Below are 19,141 nucleotides of genomic sequence, written 5' to 3'. Positions count from 1 at the left end.
GGATTAAGCTATGGTTTTTATTTTATTTTTTTAACATTTTTATTGGGGTATAATTGCTTTACAATGTTGTGTTAGTTTCTGCTATATAACAAAGTGAATCAGCTATACGTATACATATATCCCCATATCCCCTCCCTCTTGCGTCTCCCTCCCATCCTCCCTATCCCACCCCTCTAGGTGGTCATGAAGCACGGAGCTGATCTCCCTGTGCTATGCTCCTGCCTTCAATTTTATGACAGTCTAGTGGAATGTTTTTTAAACTGCCTAGTGCTTCAGGGGTGGAATAAATGTTTGATCTGAATTTCGTTTCAAAATACATTTAAAATATTAAAACACCTGTAATAAAATTAATTTAATATAATAAATTTTAATACATTGGGACCACCACTGGTTAATTTCTACTGTCAGGTAAACTAATATTTTGTGTGTGTAGCTATCAGCATTAAATTTTTCCTGTTATTTCTGAGCATATATTTGAATTTATTGTAAACATGTCATTACTTAGAAAGTTGTAGCTTTATATTGGTCTTTAAAAAATCTAATCTGTGTAAGGTGCTTATAGAATAATGTGCATGTGACTATGCAACCACTGCATATATGCTCTAAACATGATTAAATACACAAAAAAGCTCAAGTTCATCTGCTTGATGTACATTCTTATGTGCAATAACAGATAAATGTATAACAGGTAGGGTAGAGAGGAGTTTGCAGATCCTTAAATTTAAAGCTTTATAAGATTTCATTGTTTGTCTGACTTTTATAATAAACTGCTGTGAGCAGTTTTTGGCTATTTTTGTGAACCAGTTTTTAAAACATTTTATTATGAACACTTTGAAACAAATACAAAGTAAACAATAGAATAATGAACAACTCTATAGTTATCACCCAGCTTCAACAGTTGTCAATATTCTGCCATTCTTGTGTCATCCAAGAATGACACAAGGGATCTTGATTCCCTACTTGATTATTATTTTTTCCAATAAACATTTTCCATTACTTCTGTTTCAAGTTTCTGAATCTGTCCTGTTGAAGAGCAATCAAAAGAATGTTGTTGGGCTTCCCTGGTGGCGCAGTGGTTGAGAGTCCGCCTGCCGGTGCAGGGGACACGGGTTCGTGCCCCGGTCTGGGAAGATCCCACATGCCGCGGAGCGGCTGGGCCCGTGAGCCATGGCCGCTGAGCCTGCGTACCAACGGGAGAGGCCACAACAGTGAGAGGCCCGCGTACCACAAAAAAAAAAAAAAAAAAGAATGTTGTTACCATTTGTAGTTACTTATCTTTGTTGATCAGGATTTCCTCAGTGTTATTCAATCTAAACAAAATACAGAAATGTTTTGGTTATGGAAGCTTATATAAGACTGCAGTTATCATTTATAAATCCTAATTTCAAACTTTAGTCTTCACCAAGATAATCTGGTTTCTGATATTTTTTATATTAAAATTTTTTTGCTAAAACTATTACATAAACATGCTTTAAAAACATCAAAAATAGTACAAAGAGTATGCATAAAAAAGAACATCTTCTTCCTACCCCTACCCCTCCCAGTTCCTCTTTTCAGAGGCCAGTTTCTTTGGGAGAATTTCCAGAAATACTCTATGCATGCACATACAAGCATGTGCATAACTATAACCCTTAAAGAGAAAAGAAAAGAAAAGCCTTATTGGCAGTGTACACTGTACTATACCATGCCTTTGTTCATTAATGTTTCTTTTAATACACAGATCAAAGAGTTTCTGAAAAGATACAAAACTGCTGGTATAGTGGGAACCACATCTCTGACAGCACAACATCAATGAACAAAGAGAGGAGGGAGCAAATACCTTGCTTTTGGGAAATGGAAAAGGCCATATGAAGTTTTAGCTGAATCTTGATGGAAAAGCTCGTACGGCAGAAAAGTATTATACTAGAAGATTGTTTTAAGTGGTAATATGCACCAATCCCAAACCTAATTTCTTGGTTTTTCTTTTTTCTTTCTTCACAGCATATGTTAATTGGTGGGTACAAAATATCCAGAGCAGCTGCTAGTCTGTTGAAAGTCATCCCTGCTATGTTGAAAGCATGCTGGAATTTGAGTCAAAAGACCTGGGTTCTAGTTTTAGGCAAGCCATATAACCGCTTTAGTTTCCTTCTTTCTTTTTTTTTTTTTTTTTGCTGTACGCGGGCCTCTCACTGTTGTGGCCTCTCCCGTTGCGGAGCACAGGCTCCGGACGCCCAGGCTCAGCGGCCATGGCTCATGGGCCCAGCCGCTCCGCGGCATGTGGGATCTTCCCGGACCGGGGCACGAACCCGTGTCCCCTGCATCAGCAGGCAGACTCTCAACCACTGCGCCACCAGGGAAGCCCTAGTTTCCTTATTTCTATAATGGGGATACCACGTACTTGTCTTTCTTACCAGGTTTTGAGACCATATACTGAACTAGAGTACCATCCTAATGTGAAAGCAAATTGTCTTTGGAGTCTAAGAAACATAGGTCTGAAATTACTGTTTTGAAGCTATGAATGGTATAGTTGCTAAGTCATTCATTCCATTCACGGGACATTATTGAGTACCTGCTGTTTGCCAGACACTATCCTAAGTGAGAGGATATGAGGGTGAACAAGACAGACAGGCACTTAAATTGTTTTTGAGCATTTAGTGTGTGCCAGGCTCTGTGCTAAGGCTGAGAAGTAGTGGTTAGTCCTTTGGTGGTCTTATTTGCTCACATAGCTACAAATAACAACTGTATGTGAAAACTCTCAAATTTATACTCCTGGACTGACGTTTCTGAACTTGACTCTTAAATATACGATGTCTTTTTGATGACTCCTTTTAAATAAAATTCATAAGAAACTCAAACATAATATTGATACATCCAAACCTAGACTGACTTTGATCCCAAAGCTGTTCCTCCCTCCTCTCTTCCCAATCTCTATAGACCACCATCCACCAAGGTGTTCAAGCCAGAGACCTGGGGGACTTCCCTGACAGCTCCTCTCGCTCACCTCCTATCACCTGCAAGACAAATTAGTTCTATCTAAAAGGCAGATCTTGAGTTCATCCACTGTTTTCCTCTCTGCAATCCTCCTTGCTCAGACTTCTTTGCAATAGGTGCCTTACTGTTTTCCTTGCTTCCTCTTGCTCCCTTACAAGCCATTCTCCATACAGTGGCCAGAGTGGATTCCCAGTGTGAAAGCAACAGCAACAGTAGTGGTAACAAACACAAACAAAACAAAGAAACAAAACTAAAAATATAAGTATTCTTTCATTCCCACTCCCTTCTGGGAAGATTCCACCCCTGGGCTCTGGGGCTTCTGTTGTGCTGATGGGGATAAATTGGTAGAGATGCAGAAATGGTGAGGTCAGAAAGGATAGATTGATTTACACGAGCAGTGCAGAGAGTTATTCAAGGAGCAAGAATGGACTCTTAAAGGGGAGAGAATGAGGTCAAGGAAAGAAGAGCCAGGTCCAGGTCTGGCCTAGTTTGGGGGTAATATTTAAAGAGAAGAGTGATTGCAGACTGTTGCTGTGCTGTGATGAGCAGAACTTAGAGAGATAGATCAAGATTTTTTAAAAGCACGTTTACTGAGACTCATGCACAGAAATTTCCCTTTTGTGCTTATTTCTTAAACTTCTGTAAATATTAGTTTGCTTTTCATTTTTATTTTTGGTATTTGTTTCTTTTGAATGAGACCAGCTATGATGATACAGGCAATGAGTGGGCTCAGCTTTATTCAAAATCCCTTACCGGGGCCTAATGGATGGCAGATTCTTAGCTTTTAGGTCTCATCTTAAATGCCACCTTTTCAGAAAGTCCTTTGCATCTATCTTAGCTGGATCTCCATTGTTGTTCGCTTTCATGACACTCTATGGTTTCTTTCATAGAACTTCACAGTTGGTAATTTATTCATGTGTATGGTTATGTGTGTGTGCACACATGCCTGGGTTGCTTGTTGTCTGTTCCAGCAGATGTACGTTCCAGAGGACAAGGAGCTTGTGGCTTGTACACTGCTATGGAGCCAATGCCCCTCCCAGTGCTCTGCACATAGAAGGCTGCCAAGGAATACTTGTTAAGTGAACAAACAAGCTCACGTAGAGCTTAACGTTGAGAAGGAAATACAGATACGGAACAGATAATCATGTTATGATGACCACAACAGGAAAGTATGGTATAACTGTAAACCTGAAGAAGCTAATTGAAATGCGGAGCAAGTCTAAAAACAGATCAGGAGTTAGCCAAGTGACAAGAGTGAGGATGGTTCTAGGCAGAGGGAATAACAAGTGTGAAAGTCAAAGGATGAGAGTATGGAGTATCTGGGGGAAATCAAAGACCAGTATGGCTAGAGCCTAGAGAGGAAGAGGTGGGCCGGTGGAAACATGTGCTAAGCCTCAGGATTGGGAGCTTCAACATAAGGAAATGGAAAGCTTCAGGCAGTAGAGGGAGGTGATTAAATCTGTGTTTTTAAAATACCACTATAGCTGTGTGGGGAATGGATTACAGGTTGGAAATGGAGAGCATGGAGAAGTGGGGAGCTTGGAGAGGAAGGCCAGGGCAGAGATGGTATTGGTTAGACTGGCTAGGTATGTGTAGGAGCACAGGCCGGAGAAAACAGAGGCTTGGCTAGAGGAGATGGTGAGTTTGGAGAATAGTGGTAGATTCACAAGCGATTTAGAAGCTAGAGTAGTTAAGGTATGGTGCGTCATTGCACTGACCATAAGGCAGCAGGAGGGCCAAGATAACGTCCAGGGTTTTGATTTATACCTGAGTGGCACCATTTATTGAGATAAGAGAAAACTGGAAGAGGAACCAGTTGTTGGTGGTGGGTAAGTGGTAGAAAAATGACAAATTCAGTTGTGGACAAGATTTGAGGCACGTGGGGCTTCCCTGGTGGCGCAGTGGTTGAGAGTCTGCCTGCCGATGCAGCGGACGCGGGTTTGTGCCCCGGTCCGGGAAGATCCCGCATGCCGCGGAGTGGCTAGGCCCATGAGCCATGGCCGCTGGGCCTGCGCGTCCGGAGCCTGTGCTCCGCGGTGGGAGAGGCCACAGCGTTGAGAGGCCCGCGTACGGCAAAAAAAAAAATAAATAAATAAAAAAAAATTGAGGCACGTGTGAGATATACAAGGAGCAAGCCCAAGCAGACAGTTAAATAGATGGCAGTATGATGGTCAGTGGGATTCTATGTACAAATGAAGCTATCTGTCTAGGGAGTGAGTGGGAGTGAAAGGCTTAGGATGGAATCCTGAGGTCGTCTCACCATTTAAAGGTCAGGTTGAGAAGAAGCCAGCAGAAGTGACCAAGGAGTAGTCAGAGGGGTAAAAGTAACACTGGAATGTGTGGTGCTATGGAAGGCCTTGAGGAAATGGTCTAAGACAAATGTCTCAGTGAATTAGCAGTCAGATTTTAAGCAGAGAACATCACTCAGCAATTTAAGTTCTGATCATTCTCCCCCTTTATTAGGAAATTGTATATCAACATATCTTAGGGAAAAAACACCTCCCCAACTCGCACCTTAAAAATGACTATTTTATTTTCGTATCAGTATTTTATCTTCCAGTATGTATTTATAATGCGTAAACATTTTTGCATTGTTGTAGCTATAATGGATGCATAATTTTTATTTTTTCCAGTTTAAACTGAAAGGAACTTAATGACTTCATAATTATCATTTTCGTGGCTGTTTAGTGTTCCATTCAATGACATTTTAGAGATCTGTAAAAAGATATGGCTGATTCTACTAAAACTATAGGAAGAAGAAAAAAAACTACAGGAAGATAAACTTTTTCTCACAACCCATCCTCCTTTACCATTAACAAGATCATTTAAAATAGTTAAAGAAGCACAGAAGCAAATGAGCCTATCAATAATTTTGTCTTCTGGAGTTTAAATACATATAAACCAATGCCAATATGTTGCTTCTTCAACTTCATACGGTCACATTTCAACTCTGGAGAGAAAACGGAAAATTTGATTATATCCTAAGAAGAACAGGGTTAAACCACAGGGAGACATATTTATTTCGTTGATCCTTGAAATACATGGACTTTCTTCTTAAACTAGCAAACTGAAGATCAATATATCACCTTGATGCACATTGTTCTGAATCTTCACCAACAGATAATGAAATCAAGGGCAAGAATAAATGATGCTTTTATGTATTGCCACTAAGTCTTAAAAACAGACTGAAGAGTTCTAAGGTATCCAAGTGAGTTTTTTTTTTTTTTTTTTTTTTTTTAGTATTCTTTGATGACTTCATACCTTCAGAGTTTCATTTATGTCATCATAAATATCCTATAGTACAAAGGGGGCAGAAATGGTTAAGACCTGATTCAGCTGAAGTGGTCTCATTTGTTTGTTTAAAGATTAGCCCTAAACTAATGATTAAGCTATCAAACAAGATGAAAAAGAGAGATTTTCTGGAGCTGTGGCATTTGAGTTTCTGTAGGAAATATGACAGAAGCAAAAGGTGAACTTGTGATTGAGCCAAGGACATTTTATTTCTTTGATCTAATGAACTTCTGTGCTGAAATCAGTACTTTAGCTCAGAAAAGCTAAAAATCTTCTGTCACCAACAAACAGGTCTCTAGTTTGGTGACATCAAAAGTAATTGATCAGCAGCACTATATACAATAACCAAGACATGGAAACAACTTAAATGTCCATCGACAGATGAATGGATAAAGAAGATGTAGTGTATATATCTATCTATCTATCTATCTCTATATATAGATATAGATACACACACGTATAATGGAATATTATTCAGCCATTAAAAAGAATGAAATAATGCCATTTGCAGCAACATGGATGGATCTAGAGATTATCATACTAAGTGAAGTAAGTCAGAAAGAGGAAGACAAATACCATATGATATCACTTATATGTGGAATCTAAAATACAACACAAATCAACATATCTACGAAACAGAAACAGAGTCACACACGTAGAGAACAGACTTGTGGTTGCCAAGGGGGTGTGGGTGGGAAGTATTGGGAGTTTGGGATTAGCAGATGCAAACTATTATATATAGTATGAATAAACAACAAGGTCCTACTGTATGGCACAGGGAACTATATTCAATATCCTATGATAAACCATAATGGAAGAGAATATGAACAAGAATAAGTCACTTTGCTGTACAGCAGAAATTAACACAACATTGTAAATCAACTATACTTCAACAAAATTTTTTTGGAAAAGTAATTGATCAGGAAGCCTAAGACTCTAGGGCTGCTGAACTCCCTCAGTTTAACTCAATAAATATGTGTTGAGTTCCTACTTTGTGCAGGACAAAGCGTTAGACACAGCTTCTAGGACATCCTTATTTAAAGGCTTATCTTCTCTCTTACCCCTTGTTTTAAGACTAGCTTTAACTCTGCACGGATCTTGTTGGCAGTTTCCTTCTTCCTGTCTAGGGAGAAGCTGCTTTTGTCTTCACTCCAGGTTGTGTGGATGGGTAGTGATGTCAGGTCTATCTAGAGCACCAGCCAGCTTAAGGAAGGTGCTGGGATAAGGGCTTGGGGACTCTTTGTGGTGGAGGAGAGAGGAGGAATTCGTGATAAGCAGAGATGCGGGCCTCTGAATCACATGGAGACTCAAAGTATTGAGTACTTTCTACGCACCACATTCTCATTTAACCCTTGGATGATAAATGGTTGTATGAAGGAGATGGTATTGTTTAACTGCATTTTACAGATAAGGAAACTGCCTAGTGACTTATCCAAGGCCACAGAGTATGTGGTGGATCTGAGATATGAATCTGTTTTCTATGTCCTCAAAGGCTCTCCACCACAGTGCATGGGGCCCAGTAGAATTTCAGGTCCAGAGCAAATCATACTGGGCCCGCCACTCCCATGTTTTTACAAGACAAAATCTGTCTAGAATGTATATCTAACAAAATAGTAAAGGGAAAACAGGTCATGGACAGGCAGTTTATAGCCTGAGAAGTGAGTATGTGGGCTACGGGTCCACCTTTAAAAAATTTTTTTTGTCTTGATAAGGAGCCTCTAAGGTTATTTTAGAACTAGTGTTACTGAGTTCTTGCCCATACTACAAGGACCTGTTTCTCCACTAGACGAAAATACGAATGGCTGGTCCAGTTTTGTCTCAAATAATGATCGTGAGGATAAAATAAGGCCCTTTGAAAACTATGGCACTTAAACTTCTAAGGCAGCAGCATCTTTCCAAGGTATCAGGGAACTGTGAAGTAGCTGATTAAAATAAATTCTTGATTACTTGAGATACAGGAGATGTAGCAGTAGCATTTGGTAACTGGACTTCATAGATACAATCTAAAACCGCATTCAAACCAGCAATTTTAATCTTTCTGAGATTTGGCTCTTTGTAGAGCTTAAAAAAAAAAAAAAGAGAGACAAGGCGTAAAATGCCAGTAAGATTAATTAAATTTCTTTTCCTTTGAGCCCTGTCCAAACGTTGACGGAATTAGGACAGAACAGAAAGATTAAGCAAAAAAAAAGCTAGAAAGAGACGCACGTACACGGACTGTGCCAGTCAATATTGAGGTAAGGAAGTGAGTTTTGGGGGAAAGACCTCAGACTTCCCTGGGGACCGATTTGCTTCGGGACATTCCCTTTGGCAATATTCCAGAATCTGAGTCCCCAGGGCTCCCCCCAGTGGGAAGGGGAAGATGCGCGTGGCCAGGCGCGCGCGTACGCGTGTACACTCACGTGTACACTCACACGCGCGCGCGCACCCTACACATACACTCAGCCTGTTTCCTCCGCTCCTCCTCCCCCCGGGGGGCGGGTCTCTTTCTCTTTAAAGAGCAGAAGGTCTCCTCGCAAACCCAGGCTCTCTAAGGCCCCGGGGGCCCGGGACCCGAGCTGCTCGCAGCCAATGGGCGCGGTGGAGCGGCTCGAGCGCGGCTGACGCTGCACCAATGGGCGCTCGCGGGGGGCGGGGGCAGTGGAGGAGACACTATTGTTGATGAGGAGGAGCGGCAGCGGCGGCGGCGGCTGCACCACCTCGTTGCTGCCGGTCGCTGCCCGGGCGCCCCCCGCACCCCGGACTCCGGCTTCGTCACCCGGTCGCGGGGGCCTTCCATCCGGTCTCGAGAATCCTCCCCCTGCAACCCAACAACAAAACCCCACGTCTCGCCCAGTCACCGGGGAGGGGGGGGACCATGTCCCAGCGGGTGAGGCGCAATGGGTCCCCCACGCCGGCCGGCTCCCTCGGGGGCGGTGCGGTCGCCACGGCCGGGGGATCCGGGAGCCGCCTGCAGCCCATGAGGGCGACGGTTCCGTTCCAGCTGAAGCAGCAGCAGCAGCAACATGGCAGCCCCACGCGGAGCAACGGCGGCGGCGGCGGCAACAACGGCGGCTGCTATGGTGGCGCCTCAGGCCCCTCGGGCGGCGGCGGCAGCAGTGGGGCCCCGCGCACCGCCTCGCGCAGCACAAGCCCCACGCGGGGCGGCGGGAGTGCGGCCGCGCGCACCAGCCCCACGGTGGCCACGCAGACGGGCGCGTCCTCGACGTCCACGCGAGGCACCAGCCCCACGCGCGGCGCCGCGCCCGGGGCCCGCGGGAGCCCCCCACGGCCGCAGCCCCCGCCGCCGCTGCTGGGCACCGTGTCGTCGCCTTCCTCGTCGCCCACCCACCTGTGGACAGGCGAGGTGAGCGCGGCCCCACCCGCAGCCCGCGTCCGGCACCGGAGGAGGTCCCCGGAGCAGAGCCGAAGCTCCCCGGAGAGGAGGAGCCCGAGCGCCCCTCTTTGCAAAGCAGGTACGTGCTGGGGGCCGCGCGAAGAGGGGAAGGCGACGGCGGGAAGGGGTCCCGGGCGCGCGCCGCTACCGCGCGGGGACTGCGGCGCTGCCGCGGAGCCGGGGTGGCCGGGGGGCGGGGCCGGGGCGGGGCCCGGGAGGTGCGGCCCAGCCTTGTCCGGGCCATCCCCGCGCCCCCTGCGCCGCTCCCTCCCCGGCTGTCTCATTCATGCCTCAGTCGGCCCTGCGTTGGTGCCCGTCCCTGGAGGTGCAGCCGCTAACCTTGTGCTTGGCCTGATGTGTTAATGATAAACCTGGGTTTCTGGCCGCCCGCTGGTTACTGCTTACCCTCCCTTGGGGGTGAGGCTAAGAGTGGTTTGTCACTTCAGTGACATGGTTAATGTTAGTATAGCACATATCTGCTGCTAAGTATTTCTCTTTCACAGAACAGTTTCAGATTTGGGGGATTTGAGTGCACTAGCATAGCAGGTTTGGTTGGGTCCCTGAAGAGACATGAGGCTCGGAGCATGTTAGCATTTACTAAGATTTGCTAAGTGGGTAGCAAGAAGTGAGAAGTAAGTTAAGCAAGATTCCTTTGGGGGGTTTATGGGCTTTGTATGAGGCTCTGGTGTATGTCTGATACACTGATTTTGTGTTTAGGATGAAAACCTTTTTTTTTTTTTTTTTTAAAAAGAAAACAAGATCCAAGATTTGTCTCCTTGTTATTATTTTAGGGACCTAAAAATTGTTTTTCTCTAGACTTGGGAGCTTTTTTGGGGGAAAGTCCTGAATGGGGCTCTTGGGTTCCTTGGGAGTCATTCATAAAGAGGAACTCAAAAGAGAACTTCATATTGTGGAAATGGAAAGAAAAAATTTATCATCTGATTGCCTTCCTGTTAGAATCCACTGAAAAGAGAAATGGGTGGTTTTTAGCTTACGTATTAATACTGCCAACGTATACCTTTGTCTTTCCCTGTCTTGGGAATTTCTGTTAGAATCTTTAGGCAGAATGGCTGGATATTTCAGGAAGCTTAGCACAGTACTTCCTAACCAAATAGAACAGATGAAGTGGTTTCAAGGGTTCATTAAAAAATGCAGGGAGTGGGATGAGTCTTTTCTACTGTTTATTTTATCAAAGATTTTAGACAATGGATGTTTTCTGGGGAGAGAATTGCCCTGAAGAATGATCTATAGTGTTTTCTGACTAGAACAAGAGTACTGTTTTAAACCTTCTGAAAATGCAAAATGCTTTTTTTAAACTTTGTTAAAAGAACCCCCTCTTCCTCAAATAATAGCTGTTGCTTACTGAGCTCCTCCTTATGGTGGATGATTTACCTACAGGATCTCATTTTAACTCTCACAGGAGGTTTTGAGAGGTGAAGTAACAGGTGGTGGAGTGGATATTAGGTACTCCAAAACCATGTCTTTTACATTATATCAAGGAGGTAGCTTGATGTGTAAGATAGAACCTGGGAAATACATAACATACCAAAGTGACATATGTGTTTAGGTTTTGAAGCAACTCTTAGTGGTATCTGGTGGACATAATTGCTTCAGTTTGCCTTCAACCTTCTGCAGCTGACATTGCGTGGCAGGTGGAAGGGAAGGAGAGCTGCTGAAGTGGGCAGTTAAGATGGAGGAAGGAGGTGGTGACCCCAGTCTGATAACAGAATCTGGCTACCCTCTCAACTATTTGACCTTTAAAGAAGCAGCAACCTAATGAAAGCCGGGTTAAGTATTAGCAGTGTGTGGAGGAAGGTGCTCTTTTCTTCTCATCGCTAGAAGGGCTTTATTTGCTGGGATCTCGGGCTCCTCCTGTGCCCACTCTTCATGTTTTCCAAAGCTTCTTTCCCTCAGATCTGTCATTCCATACAGTATCATGCTGTAAAATTGACCCTTCTCATTAGCCCTCTCACTCCCCCCACCAAAAAAAACCCCCAAAATAAAAACTCTTTTCTCTCCAGTGCAGCACTCTCACCTAGGTGTGAAAAGGGATACTGCCTGTTACTAAGTTATACTGAAGTGAATGTCTGGTAGCTTCCTTCCCAGGAATGTGTTTTTGTTTCACTCTAGTGAACTTCCATGCAGAGTGGGACAAATATTTTCTGATTTTGTCTTCATAGCACAAACTAGACCATTTGCTGTTTTTCTCAGACTCAATCTGGAAGAAAAGGAGAATCTTTTAAATTATGAGACTCCCTTTAAAAATTTTAAAAACATTTTTTTCTTATTTTTTAATTGAAGTACAGTTGATTTACAAAGTTTCAGGTGTACAGCAGAGACCCCTTTTTAAATTTAAAACATTTAAAAAATATTTATTTTAAGTATTTATTTTTGGCTGCGTTGGGTCTTCATTGCTGCACGTGGGCTTTCTCTAGTTGCGGCGAGCGGGGGCTACTCTTTGTTGCCGTGCGTGGGCTTCTCATTGCGGTGGCTTCTCTTGTTGTGGAGCATGGGCTCTAGGCATGCGGGCTTCCGTAGTTGTGGCTCGCGGGCTCAGTAGTTGTGGCTCGTGGTCTCTAGAGCACAGGCTCAGTAGTTGTGGTGCATGGGCTGAGTTGCTCCACAGCATGTGGGATCTTCCTGGACCAGGCCTCGAACCTGTGTCCCCTGTATTGGCAGGCAGATTCTTAATCACTGCGCCACCAGGGAAGCTCCGAGACTCCCTTTTTCTCCTTTTTTTTCTTTTGTGTGTGTGTGTGTGTGTGTGCGGTACGCGGGCCTCTCACTGTTGTGGCCTCTCCTGTTGCGGAGCACAGGCTCCGGACGCCCAGGCTCAGCGGCCATGGCTCACGGGCCCAGCCGTTCCGCGGCATGTGGGATCTTCCCGGACCGGGGCACGAACCCGTGTCCCCTGCATCGGCAGGCGGACTCTCAACCACTGCACCACCAGGGAAGCCCGAGACTCCCTTTTTGATTGAAGGAGATTACTGCCAGTTTGCAGCCTCAATGAAATGTAGACATGCTTATTGGTAGAGAGCAAGGGCCTACCTTATGAAGTAAACCTCATGTGGCTCAGATTCCAGGGTCCATCTGGATCAGGTTGTCAGCTTCTAGGTGTCTATAGGATGAATTGGATGCCCTAATCTTTGTTAGGAATCCAGTCCCCTATTTGAAGATCTCAGGATCTTTAGGGGGGTGTCCCTATACAGTCAGCTCCCTACCCAGTTGCTTTATTTCCCCAGGGTTAAAGCTAATCATTAGCTAATAGAGAAATTCCTTCACTTGATTTATTACTTTTTGGAAGTAGTTTCAAGCCCAGTGAAAATAAGTGGCGTTTAGAAATGTTAGTAAATAGAATAAAAGGTGGAGGAGGGCAATACATTTTATCTTCTATGTGCTGGGTGCTTTACGTATGTTATATACTAAAATAGGATTATCATCCCATTTCGTAAAGGAGCACAGGGAGCCTGCCTAAGATTACATAGGTGGTAAAGGGCAGAGGGAGGGAGACGCAAGAGGGAAGAGGTATGGGAACATATGTATATGTATAACTGATTCACTTTGTTATAAAGCAGGAACTAACACACCATTGTAAAGCAATTATACTCCAATAAAGATATTAAAAAAAAAAAAACAACCCAGAGTATTCAATATAAGGTAATCCAAGCACCCATTCCTGACAGGTATTTTAAACTTCCCACCTTCTGTGCCTGCCATCTCCACGGCAAAGTGGTTTGTTGTTAGGAACTGAGATATGCTTAGAAAAGGTAACTAGGCAACGGTGTTAACTGTAGATAAAATGGTGAAGAAGACAAAGAAGACAAAGTTTTTATGCCTTCCCTCCTTTTACCTGACTTTGTCTTACTCTATACAGTGTCAAATAGATATATTACAAATAGGTGGCATAAAGAGGATAGGAGCATAGGCTTTGGGTAGACATTCTGGGTTTTAATACCGTGTTCCACCACTTAGAAGCCATGTGATGTGGAGAAGCGATTAACTTTCTAACCCTTAACTTTCTCATTTGTAAGGTGATGATGATATTTACTTCATATTGTGCTAAGGATTAAATGAAAGAAAATTGAAAAATAGTCAGCACAGTACTTCAGTATAAAAGTTAGCTATTGTGTATCATACTAGTTTTGCTTTTAGTTTTAGTGGATGTAACATAAATTGCCAGTGTAGGCTTAGTTTTCATGGTTGTATGATATTTTGAGTTGCAAAGAACATCCAGAACTGTTTCTCAGAGTGTGGTCTGTGCCTTATCTGTACCAGATTCACTCAGGGTCTTTGTTAAAAATGCAAGGTCCCAGACCCTACTCCAGACCTTGAAAGTACCCCCCGCCCCGACCCCTTTGATTTTCCTGAACTCTAAATTTGAAAAACAGTCACTAGAAGCACTGAAGGGAAATAGTTTGAAAACTCCTCATTAAAGAAAAGGGCATTAGTACAGTATGTATAAAAGTTATTTTTACAGTGTGGCTGGCTAATAGGTAGATAACAAGTTGTGTTTTTGCTAATTTTCCCCTTACTTTGGATGTATTATGTTGTGTATGAATTTGGTTGTTTATTGAGGTAGGGGTGTGGCAAGAGCAACAACAAGAGATGGATTTCTCTGGACTAATAATCAGGAAGTAGTATAACAGAACTTCAAATTTGCAGCATCTTAGACTTCTGCTTTCTAGTACTTTGTGAAGTACACAACTTTAAGAATTAGGTGTTTCTCTAACATTTGAAGGATTGCTGGTAACTTCACACATTCGGGGGAATCCTTTTGGTTTATAATATTTGTATTTTACAAACACTGAAGTTGAGGCAAGTAGAAACTTACTATTAATTCCGCGTCTTGGCTAGTAGAGTTTGTATTGAATTAAGTTCAATTCTGTAAGCTTTGATTGAAGAATGTAAAAGAGAGAACTCCAGAGACTCACAAACCAGCCATGTAAGATAGGTTCATAAGTATATAATATGAGTACTTTGGGCTCATAGAGAAGTGAGTAATTCTGTGGGGAGTGGGTATAGAAGTTCTGTCAGAGGAGATGGCTTTTGCTTTGGGTTGGAAAGAGAGGAACAGAACTTTACAGCTGGATCATAGAGGTGTGAAAATATACATATCATATTAGGTCCTGTGTCTTAAAATGTAGAGTATAGGATGTTGGGGAGAAAAGAGAGCAAGCAGTCGAGAAAGAGAGTAGAAAGGTAAGTTTTCAGAATGGCCTTGAATAGAATATATGAATGTATCCCATGGATAATACCTCTGGAGCCAGATTGTCAGAGTTCAAATCTTGGCATTACTGCTTACTTAGTAGTAGCTGTTTAACTTTAGGCAAATTCACTTCACCTGTAAAATGGGGATGCTGACTAATAGTACAGCTGACCCTTGAACAAAGCAGGTTTGAATTGCCCTGGTCCACTTATATGTGGATTTTAAAAAAATAAATAGTACTACAATATATATGATCCGAAGTTGGTTGAATCTGCACATGAGGAACTGTGGGACCAGATGGCTGAATCTAAAGTTATATGCGGATTTTCTACTATGCAGAGAGTCGGTGGCCTTAAACCCTCGTTGTTCAAGGGTCAACTATTAATATTTTACAATAGAGGATTGTTAGAAGGATAAAATCTTTGCAATCTCTTTGTGGGTGTAGGAAGGAATCTCTTGATATTAGCTATTTTCACATCATTTTTATCATCCTCTTCATCCAAGGGTTGAGACATTAAAAGTTAATTTGTTATATTAGTGGTATTTACATTCTTGGAATGCATAGTGTTGATAAATATTTAGAATGAATAGGCTATGAATTTGACATGGAGAAGACTGTAGGATAGTAACTCACAATGGCATCGAGCACATGAATTTAAGTGCTATGGCAGTGGGAATGGCAAGGATAAAAGAGATTGAGGAGACTTGGATTCAGTACAGTAACCTGTTGGATGTAGGGACTGAGAAAGGAGGAGTTGAGGGTAATAGTTGATTATCTTTTTTTTTTTTTTTTTTTCCTTGTGGTACGCGGGCCTCTCACTGCTGTGGCCTCTCCCATTGCGGAGCACAGGCTCTAGACGCGCAGGCTCAGCAGCCATGGCTCACGGGCCCAGCCGCTCCGCGGCATGTGGGATCTTCCCGGACCGGGGCACAAACCCGTGTCCCCTGCATCGGCAGGCGGACTCTCAACCACTGCACCACCAGGGAAGTCCTGATTATCTTAATTGAGATAGGCGACACAGTGAGGAATGCTGGTTTGGGAAGAGAACAGTGAGTCCAGTTCTGGACATACTTAGTTTGTGCTCTCAGGACATCCAGATAATTTTCTAAATTGCGGCAAGTATAGTTTTAGAACTTGGGGATACAGATTGGAGGCAGAAAATTGGCGCTCATTTATTTCGGCTCAGTAAACATTCGTTTAACCCATACTTTGTGCTAAGCATTTGCACGTGGGCGATACTTGAAATGACTAATCACTAGGATGGATAAGATGATAGGAGAATGCTGAGGATACAACTCTGGGAGAAAACAAGCATTTTAAGAGTAGAAAGAAAAGTCAGTGAATAAGCCTGAGAATGTGGTGGTGGAATAGTGTTGAGAAAGCCAAAAGAAAGATTTGGATTTCAAGGAGGAGATGATAAAGATTTTCAGATTCTCTGAAGATAACAAGTATGCTGAGCCTGGAGAATAGACTTTGGAATTTGGCATTTTGGTTCCGTTGCTGACCTTTGAGTAGCATGTTGGGGGCACAAATCAGATTAAAGTGGTGGGTGAGGAAGTAGAGGTAATGATTATAAATTACTCTTTTTTTAAGATTTTTTTTTTGATGTGGATCATTTTTAAAGTCTTTATTGAATTCGTTACAATACTGCTTCTGTTTTATGTTTCGATTTTTTTGGCACGAGGCATGTGGGATCTTAGCTCCCCGACCAGGGATTGAACCCACACCCCCTGCACTGGAAGGCGAAGTCTTAACCACTGGACCGCGAGGGAGGTCCCTAACTTACTCTTATGGAGTATAAATTACCCATATGTCACTGTAAGGAAGGAATATGACAAAACAGGATGAAGAATTGAGCTAAGTTCATTTGTTTATAGGATGGGGAGAACTTCAGCATGTTTTATAGGTTTGGGGAAAAGATTCACAGGAGAATGAACGATTGCAGGTTCAAGAGAAGGAAATAATAGATGGAGCAAGGTCATGGAAAATGTGAGAGGCAGTGGAATCCAGCACATGGTGTAGTCAGGGAATCTCAGAAACGACTAAGGTCACTTCTTTCTCTGAGGATGGAGAGGAGGTAAGGGTGGGTTAAGATAACTCAGCAATAGACAAGAGGGGAATTGAGAAAGTAAGCTACTTCCATCTCCAAACTACTTGAAGAAATAGCATGTTTGTCAAATACTGTATTTTAAATTTTAAATTCTATTTTTATCAAAGAACATGTATATAATTTAAAATGTCATATGGCACTAAACTTATAATCAAATAAAGTGTTTCCCTGCCACATCTCTCTCCACTCCCACTTCTTGCCTCCTAGAGATAGCCACTTTCACCTCTTAGTGGTTTCCTCTGGTGTTGACCTACATATTTCTAAATAACATACTGATACTGATTTAGAATTTCCTTTTTAAAAATTAATTAATTAATTAATTTTTGGCTGTGTTGGGTTTTCGTTGCTGTGCGCAGGCTTTCTCTAGTTGCAGCGAGCGGGGGCTTCTCTTGTTGCGGAGCACGGGCTCTAGGCGTGTGGGCTTCAGTAGTTATGGCTCGTGGGCTCTAGAGCGCAGGCTCAGTAGTTGTAGCACACAGGCTGAGTTGCTCCACGGCATGTGGGATCTTCCCAGACCAGGGCTTGAACCTGTGTCCCCTGCATTGGCAGGTGGATTCTTTTTTTTTTTTTTTTTTTTGCGGTACGCGGGCCTCTCACTGTTGTGGCTTCTCCCGTTGTGGAGCACAGGCTCCGGACGCGCAGGCTCAGCGGCCATGGCCCACGGGCCTAGCCGCTCCGCGGCATGTGGGATCTTCCCGGACCGGGGCACGAACCCGTGTCCCCTGCATTGGCAGGCGGACTCTCAACCACCGCGCCACCAGGGAAGCCCGGCAGGTGGATTCTTAACCACTGCACCATCAGGGAAGCACCTGCTTCAGGATTTCTTTTTTCAGTTTTATGTATTATATAATGACTTCCTACTTTGGAAAAATGTAGACTTAGATCCCTTATTGCCATCCTGTCCAATCCTTGCATTGTAGTTACAGCACTCTTGGTTAAGTTTTTGTTAATTGTGGTATGCTACAATTATATTTCCTTTCTTTATAACTTAAGCTCCTTGAAATTGAAAAAGCTTTTTGTTTGCTTCATTTTCTATGTACCTAAGACTAATTCATCCTCAAACTTTCGATAACAAACTTTCTTTTAAGTATTTGAAACACATCAGGTATTTTGTCAGTTTTACTTTTTTGCTTGAAGATAGCCTTTCTGGAATCTTCTATCCTGCTATTCCAAACTGGCTCACATTGATTTCTAGGTCTGTAGCATAGCTATTGCCTTGGAGCTTCTCTGGGAACTCCTTCACCTCTCCTGTTTTGGACATCCTGATCTCTGGAACTTGTTTTACTGGAGCATAACCTCCAAAATTTTTTAAGACTTTGAACGTCTATATATATCTGTCTTTGCACTTAATGGTTTAACTGGGTATAGAATTGTAGGTTGAAAATAATTTTTCTACTGAAGGTTGAAAGGACTTCATCTTTTCGGTTCTAGAATTGCTTTGAGAAGTCTGATGCCATTCTGATTCTTAGTCCTTTGTATGTAATGTGTGTGTGTGTTTGTGTGTGTATGTTGTTTGTTTTATGGAAACATTACCACCATTCTGAAATGATTGCCTTGGTGTAGGGTGTTTTTTTTTTTCTGTTTTTATTTTTTCCCCATTCAGAGTGCTAGTTACTCTGTGGAATTTTTCAATCTTGAGACTGTTTCTGGGAAATTTTCTTCTATCATTTCTCCTTTCTGTTATCTTTGTTTTATATTTTTGGAACCACTGCTATGTAGGACCTCTTGGATTGACCTACAGTTTTCTTATTTCTGTCCTAGTTTCCATCTCTGTATCTTTTTGTTTTTCTTTCTAGCAGATTTATTTTCTATCATTTTAATTGATTTTTAAATTTTAGCTGTAGTATTTTCATTTTTCAAGAGAACTTAATGTTACTTTTTCTTCTCAGTATCTTCTAAATTATTCCTTGTCTTGTCAGTGTCTTCTCAAAATATTTATAAAAGGTATAAATACCCTCAAAGTTTTCTCTTGCCTTCTGCATTATCCTCAGAGCCCTTTTTGTCTTGAGCTTTGTCTTTCATGTTGGAACCTTTCCTTAGTTTTCTGTTAATAATTAAATAAGACACAAAATTGCTGATTAGGTTTTCAGTCTGTCTGGGTCAGGCTGGTAGACTGGAGGATCTTAAAGTAGAACGATGATGCTGGGTCTCTCAAATGTAGTTTTTTTCCATTCTCTTGGGCCAGGTTCC

The 19,141-nt window shown here is 42.7% G+C and overlaps 1 protein-coding gene across 1 annotated transcript in view; it reads left to right on the top strand.

The window, feature by feature from the left end:
* Nucleotides 1–8,919: 8,919 nt before the first annotated feature.
* FAM117B (family with sequence similarity 117 member B) overlaps nt 8,920–19,141 on the top strand; it is a gene marked incomplete at its 3' end in the record, with an annotated part of 78,450 nt that continues 68,228 nt past the window's right edge. The window contains exon 1 of the mRNA XM_079709607.1: nt 8,920–9,713. Within this exon, the coding sequence (XP_079565733.1) occupies nt 9,116–9,713 (598 nt within the window). The 5' untranslated portion in view covers nt 8,920–9,115. The remainder of the gene's footprint in view (nt 9,714–19,141) is intronic.

The sequence above is a fragment of the Hyperoodon ampullatus genome (assembly GCF_949752795.1).
Source record: "Hyperoodon ampullatus genome assembly, chromosome: 8".
Classification (NCBI taxonomy): domain Eukaryota; kingdom Metazoa; phylum Chordata; class Mammalia; order Artiodactyla; family Ziphiidae; genus Hyperoodon; species Hyperoodon ampullatus.
Note: the sequence above shows the minus strand (reverse complement) of the source record. Positions and strands in the feature narration are given on the sequence as shown.